Source organism: Dasypus novemcinctus, chromosome X (genome assembly GCF_030445035.2).
Source record: "Dasypus novemcinctus isolate mDasNov1 chromosome X, mDasNov1.1.hap2, whole genome shotgun sequence".
NCBI classification, from domain to species: domain Eukaryota; kingdom Metazoa; phylum Chordata; class Mammalia; order Cingulata; family Dasypodidae; genus Dasypus; species Dasypus novemcinctus.
Genome location: NC_080704.1, coordinates 47,494,018 through 47,515,904, shown reverse-complemented (window position 1 = coordinate 47,515,904; position 21,887 = coordinate 47,494,018). Strand labels below are relative to the sequence as shown.

Genomic DNA, 21,887 nt, shown 5'->3' with positions numbered 1-21,887 from the left:
GTGTACATATCTAATAATTTTCAAACTGAAGAGGAAATTTTTACACATTCAGAAGTCAAAGGCAAAAGAAAATATTGAAGAAAATTCTAACATTTTCCTAAATTTCATATAGTTCTCAGGAATTATTCATAAATTCTTAAAATTAAGTTCTAATTTTTGGCCATTTTAAGGAAGACATTATCATATCAGCAGCAGCATTATTTATCAAATAACTATCCAGCAAATTTCCTTTCTTGCAAGTAATAATAATGGTTTTGTGGTTGCTTGCAGAAGGCCAATTATATATTTTATCTGGACTCACATAAGAGCTTTACACTTTCATGAATTAAAATATCAATATTTTTGTATTTTTGTTAATCATTTCATTTTTATTTTTTAACATTTTCATTAATTTCCATACCTAAATCCTTCTCTGTTTAATACTTATCCTTAACTTGTGCATCATTTATTATTATAAGTTCACAAAGTTAGTTAACCTTTCCATTATCTTTCTGTCTAAGTATGTGCATGGGTTTCTTTTCCATCACAAGAAGCATTTTTCATTATCACCTGAAAGTTCTTTCAAGCCCAAAGCGAAAAAGAGAAAAATGAACATAAAGCATGTGCTTTGGAAGTGAGTGCTGGGGGGCTAGAAAAAACGAGCAGTGTAAAAATTGCCAGCAGTACTTTCTTGAGATGTCTTTGTTTTTCATCTTTTGGTAATGTCTTTTCTACTCTTTTTATTAAATGATAGGGATAATAAATGAAAGGTAGGTAGGTTTTTTTAATGACCTTGCTTGACAAAATTGAAAGCTGGCAATCCTAACTTAGTCCCAAAATTTTTCTTGAAATTTTACTGGTCTGTGAAATCCCAAAGTCAGAGAACAATGGTAAAGCTACCTGCTCACCACATACAGCATATTGTTTCCATAAATAGTCTTGTCTTGGTGGAGTAATACTGTGTGCATTTAGGAAAATATGAATATTTTAAAACTCAATTTAAAAATTAATCAGTGTCCCAATTTGTCATCTAAAGAAAAATTCTAGCATGTTTAGGTATGTTGTTTACAATGCAAATAAAATTTTCCAAGAGATTTTTCCTATTTTGATTACTGAAATACCTTCATTATGTATTCACTACCATTAAGACTTATTGAGTTTAATCTTATGATAAACAGTATATTGTTGCTTTGTTACTTAGTAATTCAAGGTAGAAATATCCTCTTCTCATATTTCAAATCTTGTCTATGAAATCAGAATCAGAACCCAGTGTTTTGATTTTGAAGTCCTAACAGTCCCACTCTCTGGTCAACCAGGGTACCATGCTTCTGTGGCTCATCTTGTGGGCCCAACTGTGGCTTGATAACCTGCTTGCTCTAAAATCATACTGTTTGTTGTTTGTCCATATGCTGCCTTCCTCCTAGGACTTCTAGCAGCAGAAAGTAGGTATCCCTTTGTTTTCCTCTAAGGTTTACCTTTTATGCAAAAGTGCCTGGCTTTGCATGGTTCATAATCAGCTTGACTTTTTCCTTGGCTGTTTCTGTGTTAGATGTTTATGAGTTTTAATACTGCCTGATCATAAAATAAGAACTTGGGTATATTGATTTCCTAAGGTATTATTACACAAATAGCATTAACTTCTCACTTCTTTCAGAGTACCTTAAAGGAAAAAGAGGCAGTGTTAAAATTTCACCTGTATTTAATATTTCGCATCTGAATTTCAAACAGAAATGCATTAATTATGGGGAAAGGGTAACATTTTATTTTATAGTAGCTTTCGAGAAAACTTTCAGGGTAAGTGAATTTTCCTTTGAAAATTATGTAACCTGTAAGTGGTTTTTATTACCTTCTGTTACAGATTCCATTTTTAGTTTACTAATGTGGAACCAGGAATAAACCCCTGGAATCATGTATCAACAACTTTTGCCATCAGATAGAGTGTTTATAAAGAATAATATTATGGTTAGGCCCTAATCACAAAGGGATGTAATTTAAGTTTTTGAGAAAATCAGAGTAAAAAGTATGTAAAAAATGCACACATGCAAATGAGTGCATATAAAACGAGGAAATCTGGTTAAGATGAGTGGATTATATCAATGACAATATTCCAGTGATATTATACTATAGTTTTATAAAATATTATCAATGGGAGAAACTGAGCAAAGTGTACAAGGATCTCTCTGTATTATTTCTTACAACCACAAGTGAATCTACAATTATTTTGATTAAAATTTCAATAAAAAATAGTTGCCTCTAGCACAAATTGCAACTAATTTAATATAGCAAATTTGTTGCTACAAATGAATTACCCCCAAAACTTAACATGTCAGTTTCTGTGGGTCAGTAATCCAGGCTCTGGTTAGCTGAGTCCTCTGGGTCAAGATTTCTCATGAGGTTACAGTTAAGCTATTGTCCAGATCTATGATCACATCTGAAGGTGCACCTGGTCAGGGAATCCTCCTCCAAGCTCATGATTATTGTTCAGGTTTCATGAGTTGTTGGACTGAGGACCTCAGGACCTCTCTGTAGTACTGCTCACAACATGGCAGTTTGTTTCCTTCAGCCCACACTCAAGAGGAGGGGATTAATTACTCAAAGGCATGAATACCATTGGGGACCATCTTAGAAGCTGTCTACCATGGACAGGTTATGACTTGAAAAGTAAGACTCTTCCCAACTGTAACTGCTATTGTTTCTCTTTAGATTTAGCACTCATTCTTCTTTTTTTTTTTAATAAGCAGACCTATCATGTCATTTGGAATGAAAGCACCTTGGAGGTATCAAGTAGTGCTTTTCCTTAGTTGTAAAGTATTATATTCACTGGCACTTAAACCCAGTACAATTGGATTGGTAATATAATAGAAAAGAGATTATTGATTATTCTTCAGAGAGAAGCTAGACTAGATTCAAAAGCTGGATTTGTTCAGTGATTTTGAATTTTATAACTATATACAAATAATTTAAACATACCCACAAATCTTTGTTATTGATGTAACTGCAGGGAAAATATGGGTGTGTATATATATATATATATATATATATATATATCAAAACTCATAGAATGGTGCACTCAAGATTTGTGCATTTCACGCTATAAATTTTACCTAAACAAAGGAAAAAGAGAGAGGGAGGGAGAAATACTAAATTCTATTCATAGTAAAACATTAGGGAAAAATAGTTTTAAGACATTCAGCCTACTTAAACATAGTGAACTTTTAGTTTAAGGATTCTATTTATTTTTCTGTCCTTTTTTGCAGGTTATTTTTACTTAGTCAACTTTTTTTATGAGACTTTTCCACTCTTGTAAGAAAATTGTTCTAGTCCCAAAGCTTTTATTGACCTTAAAAGCATATTCACTCTTTAAAGAAATAGGTTCAGAAAACCACTTTAAAACAGTTGATGTATTTGTGCTTTTTTAATTATTTCATAATAGTAACAAGGGAACTTTTGAGACACTTATTTATATCAGTGAGTTTTTTAGAAAAATTAGGTTTTCAAAGTTAAAATGTATGGTTACTAATCTAATTTTCAAATATACTTTTTTCCAAATGTAAACTTGATTGCCAAATGAATTATGTGAAATTTTATTTATGCAAAAACTAGATTTAATTTAATTATGCAAAAATTAAAGCAAAATGATCAGCTGAAGGCAGGACTTGATTACATTCTAATAAATTTATTGGTGTGAAAGTTTGGTCCAAGGACTAGAAAATAAGCCTTATATGGTAAATGAAATTGAGATTTAAGAGAGAATAGAAATTAAACATCACCTCCAAATGCAAATGCACTACTGCTTTAGGGTTTAAAATTTAAAACAAATAGCAATGGAAAAGCACCAGAAATGTCTTTTTGCTTATTTAATTTTATAATGATTGAAAATCCAAAGGACTTTACATGGTTTTGATCTTGAATTACAGACATCAATTATACACATTTGTCAGACTAAGAATGTGATTCTGCTGGTCATCCTCAAAGAAAGAAATAATGGAACTAGAAAAGGTGTTAAAGAAAGATGTTAAAATGATGAAGGGTGGAGAAAGATTCTGTAGTTAGACAAAAAAATGTTTCTATTCAGTCTGAAGAGATGAAGGAGAAATGGAATAAAAACTATGATTTTCTTACCTATTTACAGAAACTTGAAATTAGGGGCACTTTTCAGAGCTTGAAATAGGCAACTTGAGTACAGCAATGGGAATGCTTTTCATGAAACAAAATCCATGAAATTAATGAATTTAATCACATTTGGATGCAAGATAAGACTAAATAAATTCAGAGGTGACAGATCCCAGGAGGTTTAACAGACATGTCGAAATTGTGGGTCTTGCCTTTTGGAAATGCAGTCTCACAGATGCCTTCGTGCTTTCTAGCAAATCATCCACTGCTTCCCTGTCAGAAAAGACTAGACTCTATGGGGAGGTGCTGCTCCTCCACCTCCTCTCTCTGACTTCCCCCAGCTCCTCCCTAGGCAGCCTATTTCTGTGACACTTGGTTTTCATTTCTTTTATATCATCTACCTCAGGGTACAGTAATTTAGATATTTTCATGCCTTTTCATGGGAACTCCTTCCTCGAAGCCAGGGATCATATCTCTCTTTTTTCTGACCCCTTGCCTAGCACCTGGCAAATAGTAGGAATGTTCAATAAAGGTCTTTGTTATTGTCTTAGGTTCTTTTCTAACTTCCACATCCATGCATTAAAAACATGGTAGTTTTTTTGTTGAAGGTTCTCATATATTTCCTAGTACAGACAATTAGTTTAATAATTTAGGTAGGACTTTGGAACCAGACAAACTGGGATTGAGTCCTGGCTCTACACTTAATATCTGTGACCCTACTTGACCTCACTGAACTTCAGTTCCCTATTTAGAAAAGTGGTATAATATGTCTACTTCACTGTGTTGTCCTGAGGATGTGCCTGACACATAATAAACTCAAGAATTGGTAGCTGTTGATATTATGTTTCCTTAAGTATGTAATTAAGTCAGTGCATACTATATGAGTGTTGCGAAATGAATATAGACCTCCCTTAAGGACCTTACAGCTCAGAAAAGAAAAGTAAACAAGTACACACATAATGTCAATCCATTCAGTGTGCTGGTGGTACAGAAATGGCACAGAGCACTTTGGGAGTTTACTGACCAAAATATGATATAGTCTTGTGCAGCCAAAACTGTTTTCCAGTCATGGGATTTGCCATATTAGTATTCACTTTGTGAATTCAGAGTTTTTTTATTAACTCTTATAGTTTTAGTAAACTGCTGCACCAAAAAAGTTTAAAAATAAGGTTGCTACATTGATTATATATCAGCATAAGCAGTGCCAAATAGAGATGATAAAAACTTGTGATTTCAGTTTAAGTAATTTTTGTTTTTGAGTATTTTCATTATTGCAGTTTCATAAGTCCAGAAGTTTAGAACTGCCTTTAGTAACTTTATAAACCTGGTATCATCTAATTCTGCTGGGATCAAGGGTTCAGTGGGACATTTGGGACTAATTTTTTCACATCATCTCTTGTTTTCCAAGGCTTTTAAGAAGAAATGGAGAGCTGGCTTTGAACCAGTTTCAGGATATTTTTCATTTTATTTTTAGTTTTTGCCACTGCCACTCTGAACAAAGTAAAAGTCCTGAGAAGAACAGATAGAAGGAAGTGGATTAGGTTCATGTCTTCTCAGGAATAGCAGGAGAGATGAAAACTAATTTCTGCCTAGTACCTTTTTTAGCCCATTTAATATCTGCTTAGTGTTTTCAGTGAAAGAATACCAAAAGCCTGGCAGGTGTAATTATCATTCAAAATTTAAAAGTAGCTACAATTTCTTCAACAGATGAATGGTCATACTGTGGTACATCCATACTATGAAATACTACTCAGCAGTTAAAAAAAAAAAGGAATGCAATATTGATACATGCAACAACCTGGAAGAATCTCAGAATCAGAGAATTAAACTGAATTTTTTTTTTAAATCCCAAAAGGTTATATACTGTATGATTTCTATAATTTATATAATTTATATGATTTATATAATATCCTTGAAATGAAAATTATTGAAATGGAGAACAGATTAGTAGTTGTTAGGGGTTAGGAGAGGGTGGGGCTGGAGGAAGATGGGTGTGGCTATAAAAGGGCAAGATGAAGCAGCCTTGTCTTGATGGAATTGTTCTGTATCTTGATGGCATCAGTGTCAACATCCTTTTTTGTGATATTGTACTAAAGTTTTGCAAGATGTTACCCTTGAAGAGAACTGGGTAAAGGATACAGGGGATCTCTCTCTATTATTTCTTACAACTGCATGTTTAATTTTTAGTAATTAGCCTTAGTAGTTTCCACATGTATAACCATGTGATTTTTTATTAAAAATTTAAGTTTAATAATTAGCCAGAGTAATTTCTACATGGATAACCATGTGATTTGTGGCTTAAGCCCCAAATCTATAACATAATTGAATAGTCCAGCAAAAGTCACTTGCTTAAATAGCAACTTTTTTTTTTTTTTTTTTTTTGCTGTTGTAGAAAACTTGGAAAGCATAGGGAGCAAGAGACTAAAATATGGACAGGAAAGTAAGGATAACTTCTGTTATCCTTTTGGTGTATTTCATCCCCACCCCCCCCCGGGTATGTCTATTTTTTATCATCATTAGGAATATATTGCATAAATGGTTTTGCATTCTACTTTTTTGAGTTGTATCCCCATCTTTAAAATTCTTCAAAAACCATTTCATTTGTCCACATATGTTAGAAAGAAATCTTCTGGAAGAAAATAAGGCTCACGTGATTGTGGAGAAGAAAAGAATTTATTCTCAATCTTGCAAGAAGGGGCGCACAATCAGAAAACGTGGCTGGCGCCCCGAACAAAGAAAAATGACACAATTTATACCCCTAAGCCTAGCACGTAAGCCCTTCTGTTTCTCCATAGATTGGACACTTCATAAGTTACAGCCTATCTGAGAAGATCTAACTTTCCCATGCAAAAGTTTGTGATTAACCGCTTCCCCCATCACATTCCAACCATTTAGTTTTTACCTGCTCCCCTTTGTCAAATAAGGAATGGAATTTAGTGCTGAATTGGTATTGACTTAGCTCTTTCTTGGGCATCTTTTTTACTGCCTATAGGACTGGCTTAAGCTGGTTTCCTTTGTTGCTGTTTAACCCAGGAGTGGGAGACTGAGGCAGTAGGCTGCCAGGTTATATTAATCATTATTTTCTTCCTTTATGTGAAAACTAATCTTCGTTTCTTACACATATTCCATTATATAGATGTTCTGTAATTTTTGTTATCATTCTCTAATTATTAGATATTTGTTTCCATTATGTATGATGTGTCTTTATACATAATTTTTTTCCTGTGTTTCCTATTTTTTCCTTAAGGTATGTTTTTGTAAATGGAATTACTGAATCAAGGTGCATGAGCATTTTTAAGGCTCTTTGATATATGCCACTACTAGATGGATTTCTAGAAAAGTGGTACTAATTAACATTGGTACTCACCAATTAATTAGTGCATGAGAGTAGATGAGATAGAAGACAAGAAGTGATTAGAAACACCGTAGAAGTCTAACCCATCTTCTGGGAAGATGACAGATTAGAAAGACGCTCTCCTTTTCCAGAAAAAATAGCTAGAGGACAGGCAAAAATGGCCTGGGAAAAAAACTTCTAGGGTTTACAACACCAGGGGAAGAAGGCTGGACACTACCCAGAAGAGAGGGGCACAGGAAAAGAACCTCAATGTTAAGACAGTAAGACCTTGAGTCAAAGAAGCTACAGCCACCGACAGCCTTCCCCAAGAGGGTTTTGAATTCTCTGGCCTCACGCTGCTCCTACAGATGAAGGGGCCTTCTGGGGTCCACTTCCCCAGGAAAGGGGAGAGAAATGAACGCAGCCTAAGGCTGATTCTGCTTTTGGCGCACAAATTTGGTCTGCTGCATCCCATGAGCCCTTCCAGGCGGGATGCGGGCACCGCCATTGTTTACCCTGGGAGCCCGCAAGGGACTAAAGAGAACTGACATTCTCAGTCATCCTCCCTACTGACTAGAAGTGGTTGCTGAGGTCTAGGAGGGGAGTGGAATTATTTCCTACCCGCCTAAAGGGAGGGGGCTGCCAACCTAGATTGGAGAACTGTCTCTGAGAAAGTTTGATTTGCCAGGCTTTTACCTTCCAGCAAGACCCTCTGTCACATTGATCTGGTCCCTGCTACAGTAAACACACTTGGAGCATGCTTACTGAAATCCCTGTAGAGGAGTGCCATCTGCTGGCTGACCAAGGATGTGCATGTGAGGAAATTTAAATAAATAAGCGAGGCTTTTTCTGGCCTTTAGAGCCTCCTGCCTTAAGGCCTTTGAAAGAAGGTCTGCAACCCACTACTGGGTCCAGGGCCCAGAATTGAGCAACTAACAGGGGAAATACTAAAGACCTAGAATAGGTTGGACCAAGAATCAAAGAACGGCAATAATAATAATAAAAAAAAAAGAACAGCAAGTCTCCACTAAATTCCAACAAAAGAGAGGGAAATCGAGCATCAAAACAAACTCACCATCATAATCATATGCCTAGACATCAGCAAAAACTTATTAACCATACTTAGAAAATGGAATAAATGGCCCAAGCAAAGGAATATATCAAAGCCCCAGATGAGACACGGGAGAATTGAGAATTGAGATGAGAATTGAGAAAACTAATCAACAAGATTCATAAAAATTTACAAAATCAAATTAATGAGTTGAAAGACAATATGGCTAAAGAGATAAAAGACACCAAGGTGACACTGAGTGAGCACAAGAGCACAAAGAAGAATTTGAAAACATGAATAGAAAAATAACAGAGTTCATGGGAATTAAAGACCCAGGAGGTGAGATAAAAAACACATTGGAGGGAAGGAGATGTGGCTCAAGCATTTGGGTACCTGCCTACCAGATGGGAGGTCCCAGGTTCAGTTCCCAGTGCCCCCTAAAGAATACGAGCAAGACAGTGAGCTGACACAACAGGCTGCTGCAGCAAGCTGACACAATGAAATGACACAATGAAGAAAAACAATAAGAGATACAACAAGCAGGGAGAGGAGTCGGCTTAAGCAATTGGGAACCTCCCTCCATCATGGGAGGTCCCAAGTTCAGTTCCCAATACCTCCTAAAAAGAAGATGAGCAGATAGCACACAATGAACAGACGCAGAGAGCAGAGAGCAAGTGCAAACAACAAGGCGGGTAGAAAAAAATAAAATAAATCTTAAAAAAAAAAACAGCAGCAGACTCAGAATGATAGAAGGAAGAATAAGTGATACAGAAGACAGAACAGCTGAAATTGAAGAGAGGAAAAAACAAAGAAGATAATGGAAGAACTTAAGCAGGGGTTGAGGAAGTTGAATGATAACACAAAGTATAACAACATATGTGTCCTGGGAATTTCAGAAGGAGAAGAGAAGGGAAAAGGGCCAGAAAGAATATTTGAGGAAGTGATCGCTGAACACTTCCAAACTCTCATGAAAGAAATGACTTTACATGTCCAAGAAGTGCATAATACCCCAATCAGAATAAATCTGAATAGACCTACTCCAAGACAAATACTACTCAGTATGTCAAACATCAAGATATACCAGCAAGGGAGAAGCAAGCCATCACATAAAAGGGATGCCCAGTAAGCCTTAGAGCTGATTTCTCATCAGAAACCATGGAGGCAAGAAGACAGTGTTATGATATAATTAGGTTACTGAAAGAGAAAAATTGCCAGCCTAGAATTTTTTATCTGGCAAATTGTCCTTCAAATATGAAGATGAGTTTAAAATATTTGCAAATATACAGGAACTGAGAGAATTTGTAAAAATAAAAAATATATACATTTGCAGACAGTATTAAAAGGAGACCTTACAGCTCAAAAGAAAAAAACAGGGGAGAGAAGCTTGGAGGAGAGTGTAGAAGGCAAGAATAGCAGAAAGAATAACTGAAAGAGTAATAAGACAGATGAAAATAAGATATGACATATGAAAACCAAAGAATAAAATAGTAGAAGTAAAATAATTCCTTTACATTAATACCATTCAATGTGAATGGATTAAACTCCCCATTCAAAAGATATAGGCTGACAGAGTAGATAAAAAAACAGGAGCCATCCATATGCATATGCTGCCTATAAGAGACTCAACTTAGACTCAGAGATATAAACCAGCTGAAAATGAAAGGTTGCAAAAAAATGCTCCATACAAACAGTAACCAAAAAGGAGAAGTAGTAGCTATACTAATATCAGACAAAACAGACTTTAAATGCAAAAAAGTTATGAGATACAGAAGGCCATTATATATTAATAAAAGGGACAATCCACCAGGAAGAAATAAGCCATAAACATCTATGCACCTAACCAGGGTGTCCCAAAATACATGAGGCAAACTCTGGCCATACTGAAGAGAGAAATAGGCATCTGTACAATAGTAGTTGGAAATTTCAACACACCACTCACATCATTAGGTAGAACAAATAGAAGATGAACAAGGAAACAGAGACTTTGAACAATATGATAAACGAGCTAGACCAAACAGACATATATAGAATGTTGCGTCCCAAATCAGTGGGTTATACAGTCTTCTCAAGTGCTCATGTATCTTTCTCCAGGATAGACAACATGTTAGGTTATATTTTTACATAAATTTTAAAATACTGAAATTACACAAAGCACCTTTTCAGTTCATAATGGAATGAAACTGGAAATCAATAATAGACGAGAAAGGGGGAAATTCGCAAACATGTGGATGCTGAACAACAACACTCCTAAATAATCAGTGGGTCAAAGAAGGAATTGTAAGTGAAATTAGTAAGTATTTTGAGACAAATGAAAATAAGAACACAACTTACCAAAACTTATGGGGGGAAGTGGATATGACTCAAATAATAGAGCATCCACCTACCATATGGAGGGTCCAGGGTTCAATACCCAGGGCCTCCTGGCCCATGTGGTAAACTGGCCCATGCACAGCACTGCCATGCACAAGGAGTGCTGTGCCACACGGGAACCCCTGCAAGGAGAGCCACCCCACATGAAAAAAGCACAGCCTACCCAGGAGAAGCACTGCATACATGGAGAGCTGACACAGCAAGATGATGCAACAAAAAAGAGACGCAGTTTCCCAGTGCTGCCTGATAATGCACGCGGACACAAAAGAACACACAGCAAATAGGCACAGAGAGCAGGCAACGGGGGGAAGGGGAGAGAATTAAATAAAATAAATCTTTAAAAAAACAAAAACAAAAAAACTTACAAAATTGGGAGTGGATGTGGCTTGAGCAGTTGAGCACCTGCCTCCCATATGGGAGGTCCCAGGTTCGGTTTCCAGTGCCTCATGAAAAAACAAGCAAAACTCAGAGAAGTTGATGTGGCTCAGTGGTTGAGGGCCGGCTTCCCACATGCAAGGTCCTGGATTCAATTCCCAGACCCTGGTACCTCAAAAAACAACTTATATGATGCAGCAAAAGCAGTGCTGAGAGGGAAATTTATACCCCTAAATACCTATATTAAAAAAGAAGAAAGAGCTAAAATCAGCTATCTAACTGAACAACTGGAGAAACTAAACCAGAAAAAGAACAGCAAACCATTCACAAAGCAGGCAGAAGGAAAGAAATTATGAAAGACTAGAGTAGAAATAAACAAAATAGAGAACAAAAAAAGAGAGAGAGAGAAAATCAACAAAACCAAAAGCCAGGTTCTTTGAGAAGATCAATAAAATTGACAAACCTTTAGATAGACTAACCGAAAAGAGAGAGAGAGAAGATGCAAGTAAATAAATGAAAGGGGGAAGTTATGACTGACTCCACAGAAATAAAATGAATCCTAAGAGGATATTATGAGAAACTGTATGCCAACAAAATAGACAACTTAGATAAAATGGACAAATTCCTAGGAACACACAAACAACCTTTATTGACTTTACAAGAAATACAAGAATTTAACAAACCAATCACAGTTAAAGAAATTGAATCCATCATTAAAAATTTCTCAACAAAATAAAGCCCAGTACTAGATGGCTTCACAGGTGAATTCTACCAACCATTTTGAGAAGAATTAATTCCAATCGTGTTTAAACTCTTCCAAAAAATTGAAGAGGAGGGTAAATTATACAACACATTTTATGAGGCCAACATTATCCTAATACCAAAGCCAGATAGAGACACTACAAGAAAAGTACAGACCAATCTATCTAATGAACATAGATGCAAAATTTCATAATAAAAGACTTGCAAATCGAATCCAACAGCATATCAAGAGACTTATACATCATAACCAAGTGAGATTTATTCTTGGTATACAAGGCTGATTCAACATAAGAAAATCAACCTAATACACCACATTAACAAACTAAAGGAAAAAACCACATGACCATCTCAGTCAATGCAGAAAAGGCATTCGACAAACTCCAGCATCCTTTCTTGATAAAAGCACTTTGAAAGATAGAAATAGAAGGGAAATTCCTCAATAAGATAAAGGGCATCTGTAAAAAACCCATAGCCAGCATCATACTCCATGGAGAAAGATTGAAAGCTTTTCCTCTACGATCAAGAATAAGAAAAGTATGTCTACTGTCACCACTGTTATTTACTATTGTGCTAGAAGTTCTAACTAGAGTAATTAAACAAGAAAAAATAATAATAAAAGTATTCAAATAGGTAACGAGAAAGTAAAACTCTTTGTGGATGGATCCTATATTTAGAAAATTATGAAGTGTCTATGACAAAGCTACTTAAGCTAATAAAAGAGTTCAGCAAAGTTGGAGGATAAAAGATCAACCCGCAAAAATCAGTAAAGTTTCTGTACACTAATACTGAAAATCTGAGGAGGAAATCAGGAAAATAATTCCATTTACAATAGCAATAAAAAGACTCAAATACCTAGGAATCAGTTTAATTGAAGAAGTCCAAGACCTATATTCAGAAAACTACAAAACAATACTAAAAGAAATCTACCTAAACAAATGGAAAGGCACTCCATGTTCATGGATTAGAAGACTAAATATCATGAAGATGTCGATCCTACCCAAGCTGATTTATAGATTCAATGCAATACCAATCAAAATTCCAACAGCCTACTTCACAGAAACAGAAAAGGCACTTACCAAATGTATTTGGAAGGGAAAGTGCACCCAAATAGCCAAAAGCAGGTCTAAAAACAAAGAATAATGTGGGAGGACTTTCACTGCCTGAACTTGAAACATATTACAAAACTACAGTAGTTAGAACAGCATGGTATTGGCATAGAGATAAACATTGATCAGTGTAATAGAATTGAGAATACAGAAATACACCCTCACCTCTACAGCCAACTGGTTTTTGAAAAACCTACCAAATCCATGTTAACAGGAAAAAACAGTCTCTTCAATAAATGGTACTGGAAGGACTGGATATGCATAACCAAAAGAATGAAAGAGGTCCCCTATCTCACTCTCTATTTTAAAAATCAACTCGAAATGGATCTAAGACCTAAATATAAAAGCCAGGACCATAAAACTACTAGAAGAAAATATAGGGAAACATCTTAAAGACCTTGTGGTAGATGGTGGTTTCTTGGATCTTACTCCCAAAGCATGAACAATAAAAGAAAAAATAGATAAATGGTACCTCCTCAAAATTAAACACTTTTGCACCTCAAAGGACTTTGTCAAAAAGGTGAAAAGGCAGGCAGCACAATGGGAGAAAATATTTGGAAATCAAATATCTGATAAGAGTTTAATACTCATGATGTATAAAGAGATGCTACAACTCAACAATAAAAAGACGAATGATCTGATTTTAAAATGGGCAAAAGACTTGAATAGACATTTGTCCAAAGAAAAAATACAAATGGCAGAAAACACATTAAAAAATGTTCAACATCGCTAGGGAATTGGAAAATGCAAATCAAAGCTACAGTATATCATTTCACACCTATTAGAATGGCCACTATCTAAAAGACAGAAAACTGCAAGTGTTGGAGAGGATGTGGAGAGATAGGAACATTTATTCACTATTGCTGGGAATATAGAATGGTACAGCCGCTGTGAAGGACTGTTTGGCAGTTCCTAAAGAAGCTGAATATAGATTTGCTTTGTGCCCTGGCAACAGCACTACTGGATTTATACCCAGAAGAACTGAAAGCAATGACACAAACAGACATCTGCCCACCAATGTTCATAGCAACGTTATTTACAGTTGCCAAAAGATGGAAACAACCCAGGTGTCTTTCAGTCTGATGAATGGATAAACAAACTGTGGTGTATACACATGATGGAATATTATGCAGCTGTAAGAAGATATGAAGTCATGAAGCATATAACAACATGGATGAACTTGGAGGACATTATGTTGAGTGGGGCAAGCCAGACACAAAAGGACAAACACTGTATGATTGAGCTATTGTGAACTAAATATATTATGTAAACTCATGGAGTTAATAACTAGAATATGAATCATGAAAAAAATAGAATGGGGTTAGAGAATGGAAAGCTGAGGGCTAACTTGTGCAGAACTGGTAAAAGGTTGCATGTTAATTTTTGAAAATGAACAGAAAAAGTAAAAGTACAACATAATGTTTATAATTAGCAGACCTATTACATGGGTATGACAGTGGTTGAAAGGGAGGGACTAAGGTCATGTATATTACTAAAAGGAAAGATAAAAAATGTAGCATGGAACTGTATGGCATAGTAAAACCTCAAGTGAAATATGAATATGGGTAGTGTATAAATAAGACTATTTTTCTTTGAAATTGAACAAATGTTATGTATGTTACTGTTATAAGATGTTAATATCAGGCAAAAAAAAACCATGCTGTATGAAAGAAACAAGAAACAAAGTACTATATATTGTATGATTCCATTTATATAAAATATAAATATAGATCACTTTATAAAGATGGAAAAATGATTAAAGAAGTATATCTTTATATAAAGCAGGGTGTCTTATTACCAGCACTATTGACATTTTAAGCTAGGTAATTCTTTGTTTTGAGTGTCTGTCCTGAGCATTGAAGGATATCTAACAGCATCCCTGGCCTCTATCCACTATTTGCCAGTAGCACTCCCCCACCTCCAAATTGTGACAACCAAAACTATCTCCAGATAGTGCCAAATGTCCATTGGGAGGCAAAATTATCCCCAGTTGAGAATCACTGATCTAAAGACTTAAGTGCGAGGCACTTATTCTTAGTCTCTCCAGTGTACATTAATGTTGTTAAGCCTAGTCTCTCAGAGTTCTTTTCTTTCTATGGAGTATTGTTTTAAATTCTCTTTTAGTTTGCCAAAGTGGTACTGATGCAAATTACCAGAAATGTGTTTGCTTTTATAAAGGGTATATTTATTTGGGATAAAAGCACACAGTTCCAAGACCATGCAAAGTCCAACTCAAGATACCATAAGAGGTGCTTTCTCACCAAAGTCAGCTGCCACAAGTTGAAGCAAGATGTTGGGTGATCTCTGCCTTCCCCTCTAAGCTTCCTCTCACAGGCTCCAATGTTCTGCTTCCCGATTTCAACTGCAAGCTGAAGCTTAGGGCTTCTCTCCTTGCAGCTCAGCCTTGGGCAAAACTGGAGTCTTTTCTCTCACATGGCAGAATCAAACATGGCAGTTCCCTTTTACCTCTATCTGTCCATGTGAGTCCGTTTACAGACCTAGCAAGGGGGCAGGGACTCAACTTGAGTCACACCTCACTGATATTGTCCAATCGAAAGCCCTAAAGCAGTCTTATCACGTTACCTAATCAAATGCCCCCAACTGAATTTAATGCAATCAAAGGGTGTCACACCCAGAGGAATAGATTAGTTTTTTTTTATCTTTCTCTTTTGGGGATTGATAAAATAATCTCAAATGCCACAGTTTCCCAGCAGCTAAAACAAATACCATACGGTGGGTTTGCTTAACAATAGGAATTTATTGCCTCACCATTTCTGAGGCTAAAAGGCTTGCTTCCTCCCAGGATGGTTTGGGATTCCTTGGCTTTTCTGGCACATGGCAATGCACAAGGCAGCATCTTCTCCTTTCTCTTCCAAATTCTGTTGACTTCAGCTTCTGGCTGTTTCCCAAGGCTTCTCTTTCTGTGTCCCATTTCCTTTATAAATACTTCAAGCATATTGGATTAAGGCCCACCCTCATTCAATTTTGGGCACACTACAACTAATAATATCTTCAAAAGTCCTATTTACAAATGGATTCACACCCACAGGACCAGACGTTGGGTCTTTTGTGGGGAATATGATTCAGTCCCCGACAAGTATGTATGTGCATATTGTCTGCAAAGTAAGAGTCTGCTCTTTTCTTTAAGGCTGTGTAAATTACTTTGTTACTCCTCAATCATTCCCTGCTTATACCTTCCTAGATTCTTGGATATAAGAGGAAATTTTTCTAAAGTGATATACTACCATTTGCTTTGGCTTACAATATATTACTTGATATTTGGAAGTGTCACTCAATGTACTTACACTTTGTCTTTGTCTTTTGAGTAAGAGGGGTCCAACAGAATGAAAACAACTTTGTTCACCTGACTTTTTATGTAAAGAAAAGAAGGGACTGGGATTTATGTTAAGTTTGAGCCTTAAAAATCCTAAGAAGCCTATTTTAAGCAGCAGGAGCTCCAGACTGAAGGTTTGTCCCACAGATCTACAGCTGGCTTTACTTTCAATTCTTTCTGGAATGTGCTTGTGTAAAAGGCTCTCCTGTGTTGTTTCTGCAATATTTTAATAAGGCAGAGGTCGTCAAACCTACACTCTCTTCCTGATAGGTAATTTATTAATTATGCCCAGATCTTCTTGTAGCTCAATTATAGTTGATGAGACAAACTTCAGTTTACTCTGAGAACTGAAGAGTACACAAATATATTGTTAAGAATATAAACTTGCTGAAAATACTATATCCTTAAATGAAATGAAACTCATTTAAGTCTAACCTTCAAGAAAGGCAATAATAGCCTTTGAAGTTCTGATGTTAGTTCATTGTTCCTAAGTGTAGGATTTATGTTCCAAAGGTTAATTTGACATTGACTTTCTGTTCTGGCTGTTTCTTTTTTTGTTTGTTATCTCAGGGGCAGTCTCACAGGTTCTGGATAGCCTGGAAGAAATACATGCACTTACAGACTGCAGTGAAAAAGACTTAGATTTTCTACACAGTGTTTTCCAGGATCAGCATCTTCACACACTACTAGATGTAAGTCTTTTTATTATTATTATTTTTCGTAGATTTAATATTTTGTATGTCTTTTTACTTTACATGAATTTCCAGATGTACATCATAACAATCCTTTTTCAGTTGTCCTAAGTCTAAAAGGAATGTGGAAAAAATCATCCATTGTAGATTCATGATTGAAAAAGTATATGTGTACTACAAATGCAATATAGCCTAGCAAGTCACTGTGAAAAGATTATATATGCAAGCAATATAGGAGTTTGTTTTTTTATTTTTTTTCCATTATTAGAGATGTGGGTTTGCACAACAATCATGCACAAAATACAGGATTCTCATATCATACTACCACCACCACCTTGCATTGGTGTGGAACATTTGTTACAATTGATGATAGCACATTTTTATAACTATACTATTAATTAAAGTCCATGGTTTAACTTTGGGTGCCCTGTTTGTGTAATGTAGTTATATGGATTTTTCAAATGTTGTTCTGTTACTATATATACAATCTAACAGTTTTCCTTTTAATCATATTCAGATATATATTTCAGTGCTGTTAGTTGCATTTACACTGTTGTGCTACCATCACCGCTATCCATTACCAAAACATTTCTGTCATCCCAAATAGGAATCCTGTACATTTAAACCTTAACTTCCCATTCCCTATCCCCACCCCATCCCCTGGTAACCTATATTCTAGATTCTAACTCTTACATAAGAGTTTGCTTATTCTAATTATTTCAAATCATTGAGATCATACAATATTTACCCTTTCATGTCTGGCTTATTTCAGTCAACATTATGTCTTTAAGGTTCATCCATGTTGTTGCATGCATCAGAACTTCATTCCTTTTTATGGCCGAATAATATTCTATTGCATTTATATACCACATTTTGTTTATCCGTTCATCTGTTGATGGACACTTGGGTTGCTTCCACCTTTTGGAAATTGTGAATAATGTTGCTATGAATATCGGTATTCAAATGTGTGTTCAAGTCCGTGCTTTCAATTATTGTGGGTAAATACCTAGAAGTGGAATTGCTGGGTCATAATAGTAATTCTAATACTTAACTTTCTGGGGACTCACCATACTGTTTTCCACAGCAGCTGCACCGTTTTTCATTCCCACTAACAATGTAGGAATGAACCTATTTCTCCACATCCTCTCTAGCACTTGTTGTTTTCTGTTCATTCTAATGGGTGTGAGATGGTTTGTCATTATAGTTTTGATTTGCATTTCCCTAATGGCTTTTGATTCTGAGCATCTTTTCATGTTCTCATTGGCCATTTGTTATGCAAGTGGTATTCAAGTTTTTGAAAAGTAGAATAAAACTGTAATTTACTGAAGTACATATCTATTTCTATTGGAAGTATCTATTGATCTTAGCTGTGATTACTTTTTATTGCTGTAAACATTGTTTTAAAACATTGCGCCTCAAGCACTGAGTATAGCAAATAAAGAGAGAAAAATAGAGAAAAACAAAATACTGTGCAATAGACTGTATTCACATACACATTTCATGTTTAACATTGCTGGTTTTCATAGACTTAGTGTCTTCTCCTTAAAACAGATAAGAATATATTGAATCATTAAATATAGCAGTCTCTCTCACTATCAGATTGGGATATAAAGAAAAAACCAAAGTTAAAAGTTCGCATTTGCCTTCATTTCAGGCACAGTTTAAGTAAAATACCTTTCTTTAAGAATTTGGTTCACTTCAGCAGGGGAACCTTTCTTAAGAGGTTCTGAAGATAATCATAGATGTTAGTCTTTTCACAAGAAAAACCTTCCCTTAATAAGAGAACATTGTTTGCCTTGGAGTGCCTAGGTTCTTTGGTGTTAACTCTGATTAATATACTATAGGATGCAAATTAAACTAAATCAAAATTTCCCAGAATGTATTCTACAGAACATTGCTCTGCAATATAGTGATTGGTGTGTCATTATGGGAGAGAGAAGTAGATTTTAAATATACTGGTTAAATTATTCTTTGGCTAAATAAGTTCAGGAAATGCTATGTTCTTTATTCCCTTATACAGATTCACAATGATATTAGTATGTTAATAGCTCTTAGATGTTCTATATCAATTTCGGGACTTGGAGTTGGGTGGTGTTGCAGGGACAGTTACCAGACATTGTATGTCCTCCCATAGCCCACTGGGTGGAATGTGGGAGAGTGTGGGCTATGAAGTGGACCATGAGGTGCAGCCGTGCTCAGAGATGTATTTACCAAGTGCAATGAATGTCTCATGATGATGGAGGAGGTTGTTGTTATGGGGGGAGGAGTGGGGTGAGGGGGGTGGAGGGTATATGGGGACCTCATATTTTTTTAATGTAATATTAAAAAAATAAAGACAAAAATATTTAAAAAATTTTTTAAATGTTGAAAGAAAAAAAAAAGAAACCTGTTTAACTTTGTTTAACAGCATTTCTCAAACCTACTTTGGCATAGAGCAATCCTGTGGAACCTGGTTATAAAGTAGACCACTTTGTAAAAAGCTGAGCTAACAGCAATGAGTTATGTGTGAACTTCATACTAAATGCGGTCATGGTTGTCTAACAGTTACTCCTTTCCATAAATTCTTTGGGTCAAATCAAGTTACTTATCTCATCTTCATAATTGATTTGGCTTTTTTATATATAGTAAATGTATTAATCAGGGCAAACTGACCCCTCTAACATGCAATCCCAACCCTTGAATAGTTTTACAGAAGGAAAGATTATTTCTTGCTTATATCACAGTCCAGTGCAGGTAGGTAAGGGGGCTTGTTTCCACACTATCTTCAGGGACCCGAGCTTCTTTGATTGCGTGGCTCTACCAACTTTGGGGACCTTGGACTCTTTCACTGGATCTTTTGCTTTCAGCCAGCTCAGATGAGAGAAGAGAGCATGGAAAATCTTATAGGGTGAAACTTGGAAATGGAATATATCACTTTTGCTCCCATTCTGTTAGCAAATAAAAGTCACATGCCTACCTAGATACAAGAAAGCTGGGAAATATAGTTTAGACATGTGCTAAAGAAGATAAGGAAATGGGACTTCTTTTTGGTATAACTTATCTTAAGTAACTTGAGAACATTTCAGATTAAGTTTATTTCAGATAACTGTTACTTTCCTTTCAGATTATCTCCTTGGGTATCAAAAAACCTGAAATTCTGTTTTGTGGGTAGCTTATGGTATTCCATTATCATCATCACCTTCATCTTAATCATAGTCATCGTTATTGTTATTACTATGTGTTAATTAAATTAGAGTTTGGCCTCTGTTTATTGGCAATTTAAATATCTCTTGTTCTCTATCATTGCATCATGATGCAGAAAGTTTTCACAAGTGTGAACTTTCTGCAGCAGTCATATCCTTTAATGGATTATTTAAAAGAAATGGCAGCAGAGTATGGAGCTTTTATTTATTTTAGTTTAGTCAGTGATTAGGTCATTGCTGAGTAGATTTACTGAACCTTAGGTCGAGGACATTTTGTCATTTAAAGACTAAGAGAAACCCAAATTGGCTTTCGAAGTTGTATTTTCTTACTGATGTAACAAGGTGCCTGAACACACCAGGCTTGAGACTGCAGGGAAAACGTGAGAACATTGCTGGTTTGTACCAGGAGGAGCAGATATTCAGACAAAAACTGGACTTTCAAACTGAGCCAGGGCCCTACTTATTCCCCAATGCTGACTTCACTGGAAACATTCATTTTTAATAACTGCTACACTGTTTAGTAGAAATTCTCACAATTTCAGAAAAGATTAATAAATTTTAGTGAGGAAAAACACGTTTAAAGTTCCTTTGGCTGAATGTACTAGAGGAGAATATAAACTATAATGTAAACTATAATCCATGCAATGCAGCAGTGCTGCAAAATGTATTTACCAAATGCAATGGATGTGTCACAATGATGAAAGAGGTTGTTGATGTGGGAGGAGTCGGGTGGGGTGGGGTGTGGGGTATATGGGAAACTCTTATATTTTTTTTAATTTATTGAAGTATATCACTCATCCATAAACATACATTAACAATAAGTGTATAATAATAGTTGTGAACTTACAAAACAAACATACCTAATGTCATACAGGACTCAGATAACACACCCTACCACCAATAACTTTCATTGTTGTTAAACCTTTTTAACTAATGATTAAAGAGCATTGTCAAAATATTACTACTAAACAAAGTATTTTTCCCCAACCAATCCTATTATTATTATCTTTATATCATTTATATGTGAACATACATAAACAATTAAATGTATAGTAAAAATTGTGAACTTACAAAGCAAACATGCATAACATCATACAGAAGTTCCATATATCAACCCTCCACCAATACCTTGCATTGTCATGAAACGTTTGTTACAAATTATGAAAGAATATTACTAAAATCTTACCACTGATCATAGTCCTTATCTCACATTTGGTGTGTTTTTCCCTCAAACCACCCTATTATTATTTTTTAAATATATTTTTAATGACAGAAATTGTGAACTTATAAAACAGTCACGCACTTGTGCAGAATTCCCAGACAACACTTCTCCACAATGTGGTGTGTAATTTGTTGCAGATAAAATAATATCATCTGGTTGTTAGCATGTCTATAGTGTACATTTGGCTCACATTTTCCATACTGCCTAAGTATCAACACAATAAATCTTTCACATAGATGCAAGAATATTATATTATTACTACTAACCACAGTCCATAGGTCACTCCAGCTGTATTTTTCCCATGCTTCTCCACATTCCTAACACCCTGCAGTAGTGATATACATTTGCTCTAGCTAACAAAGGACAC

At 35.5% G+C, this 21,887-nt stretch overlaps 1 protein-coding gene across 8 annotated transcripts in view; it reads left to right on the top strand.

The window, feature by feature from the left end:
- The window catches only part of CASK (calcium/calmodulin dependent serine protein kinase), a 435,002-nt gene that overhangs the window by 317,602 nt on the left and 95,513 nt on the right, over positions 1-21,887 (top strand). For all 8 annotated transcript variants that reach the window (XM_058291528.1, XM_058291532.1, XM_058291535.1 and 5 more), the window contains exon 11: positions 16,995-17,116. In XM_058291528.1, coding sequence (XP_058147511.1) covers positions 16,995-17,116 — 122 coding nt within the window. The remainder of the gene's footprint in view (positions 1-16,994; positions 17,117-21,887) is intronic.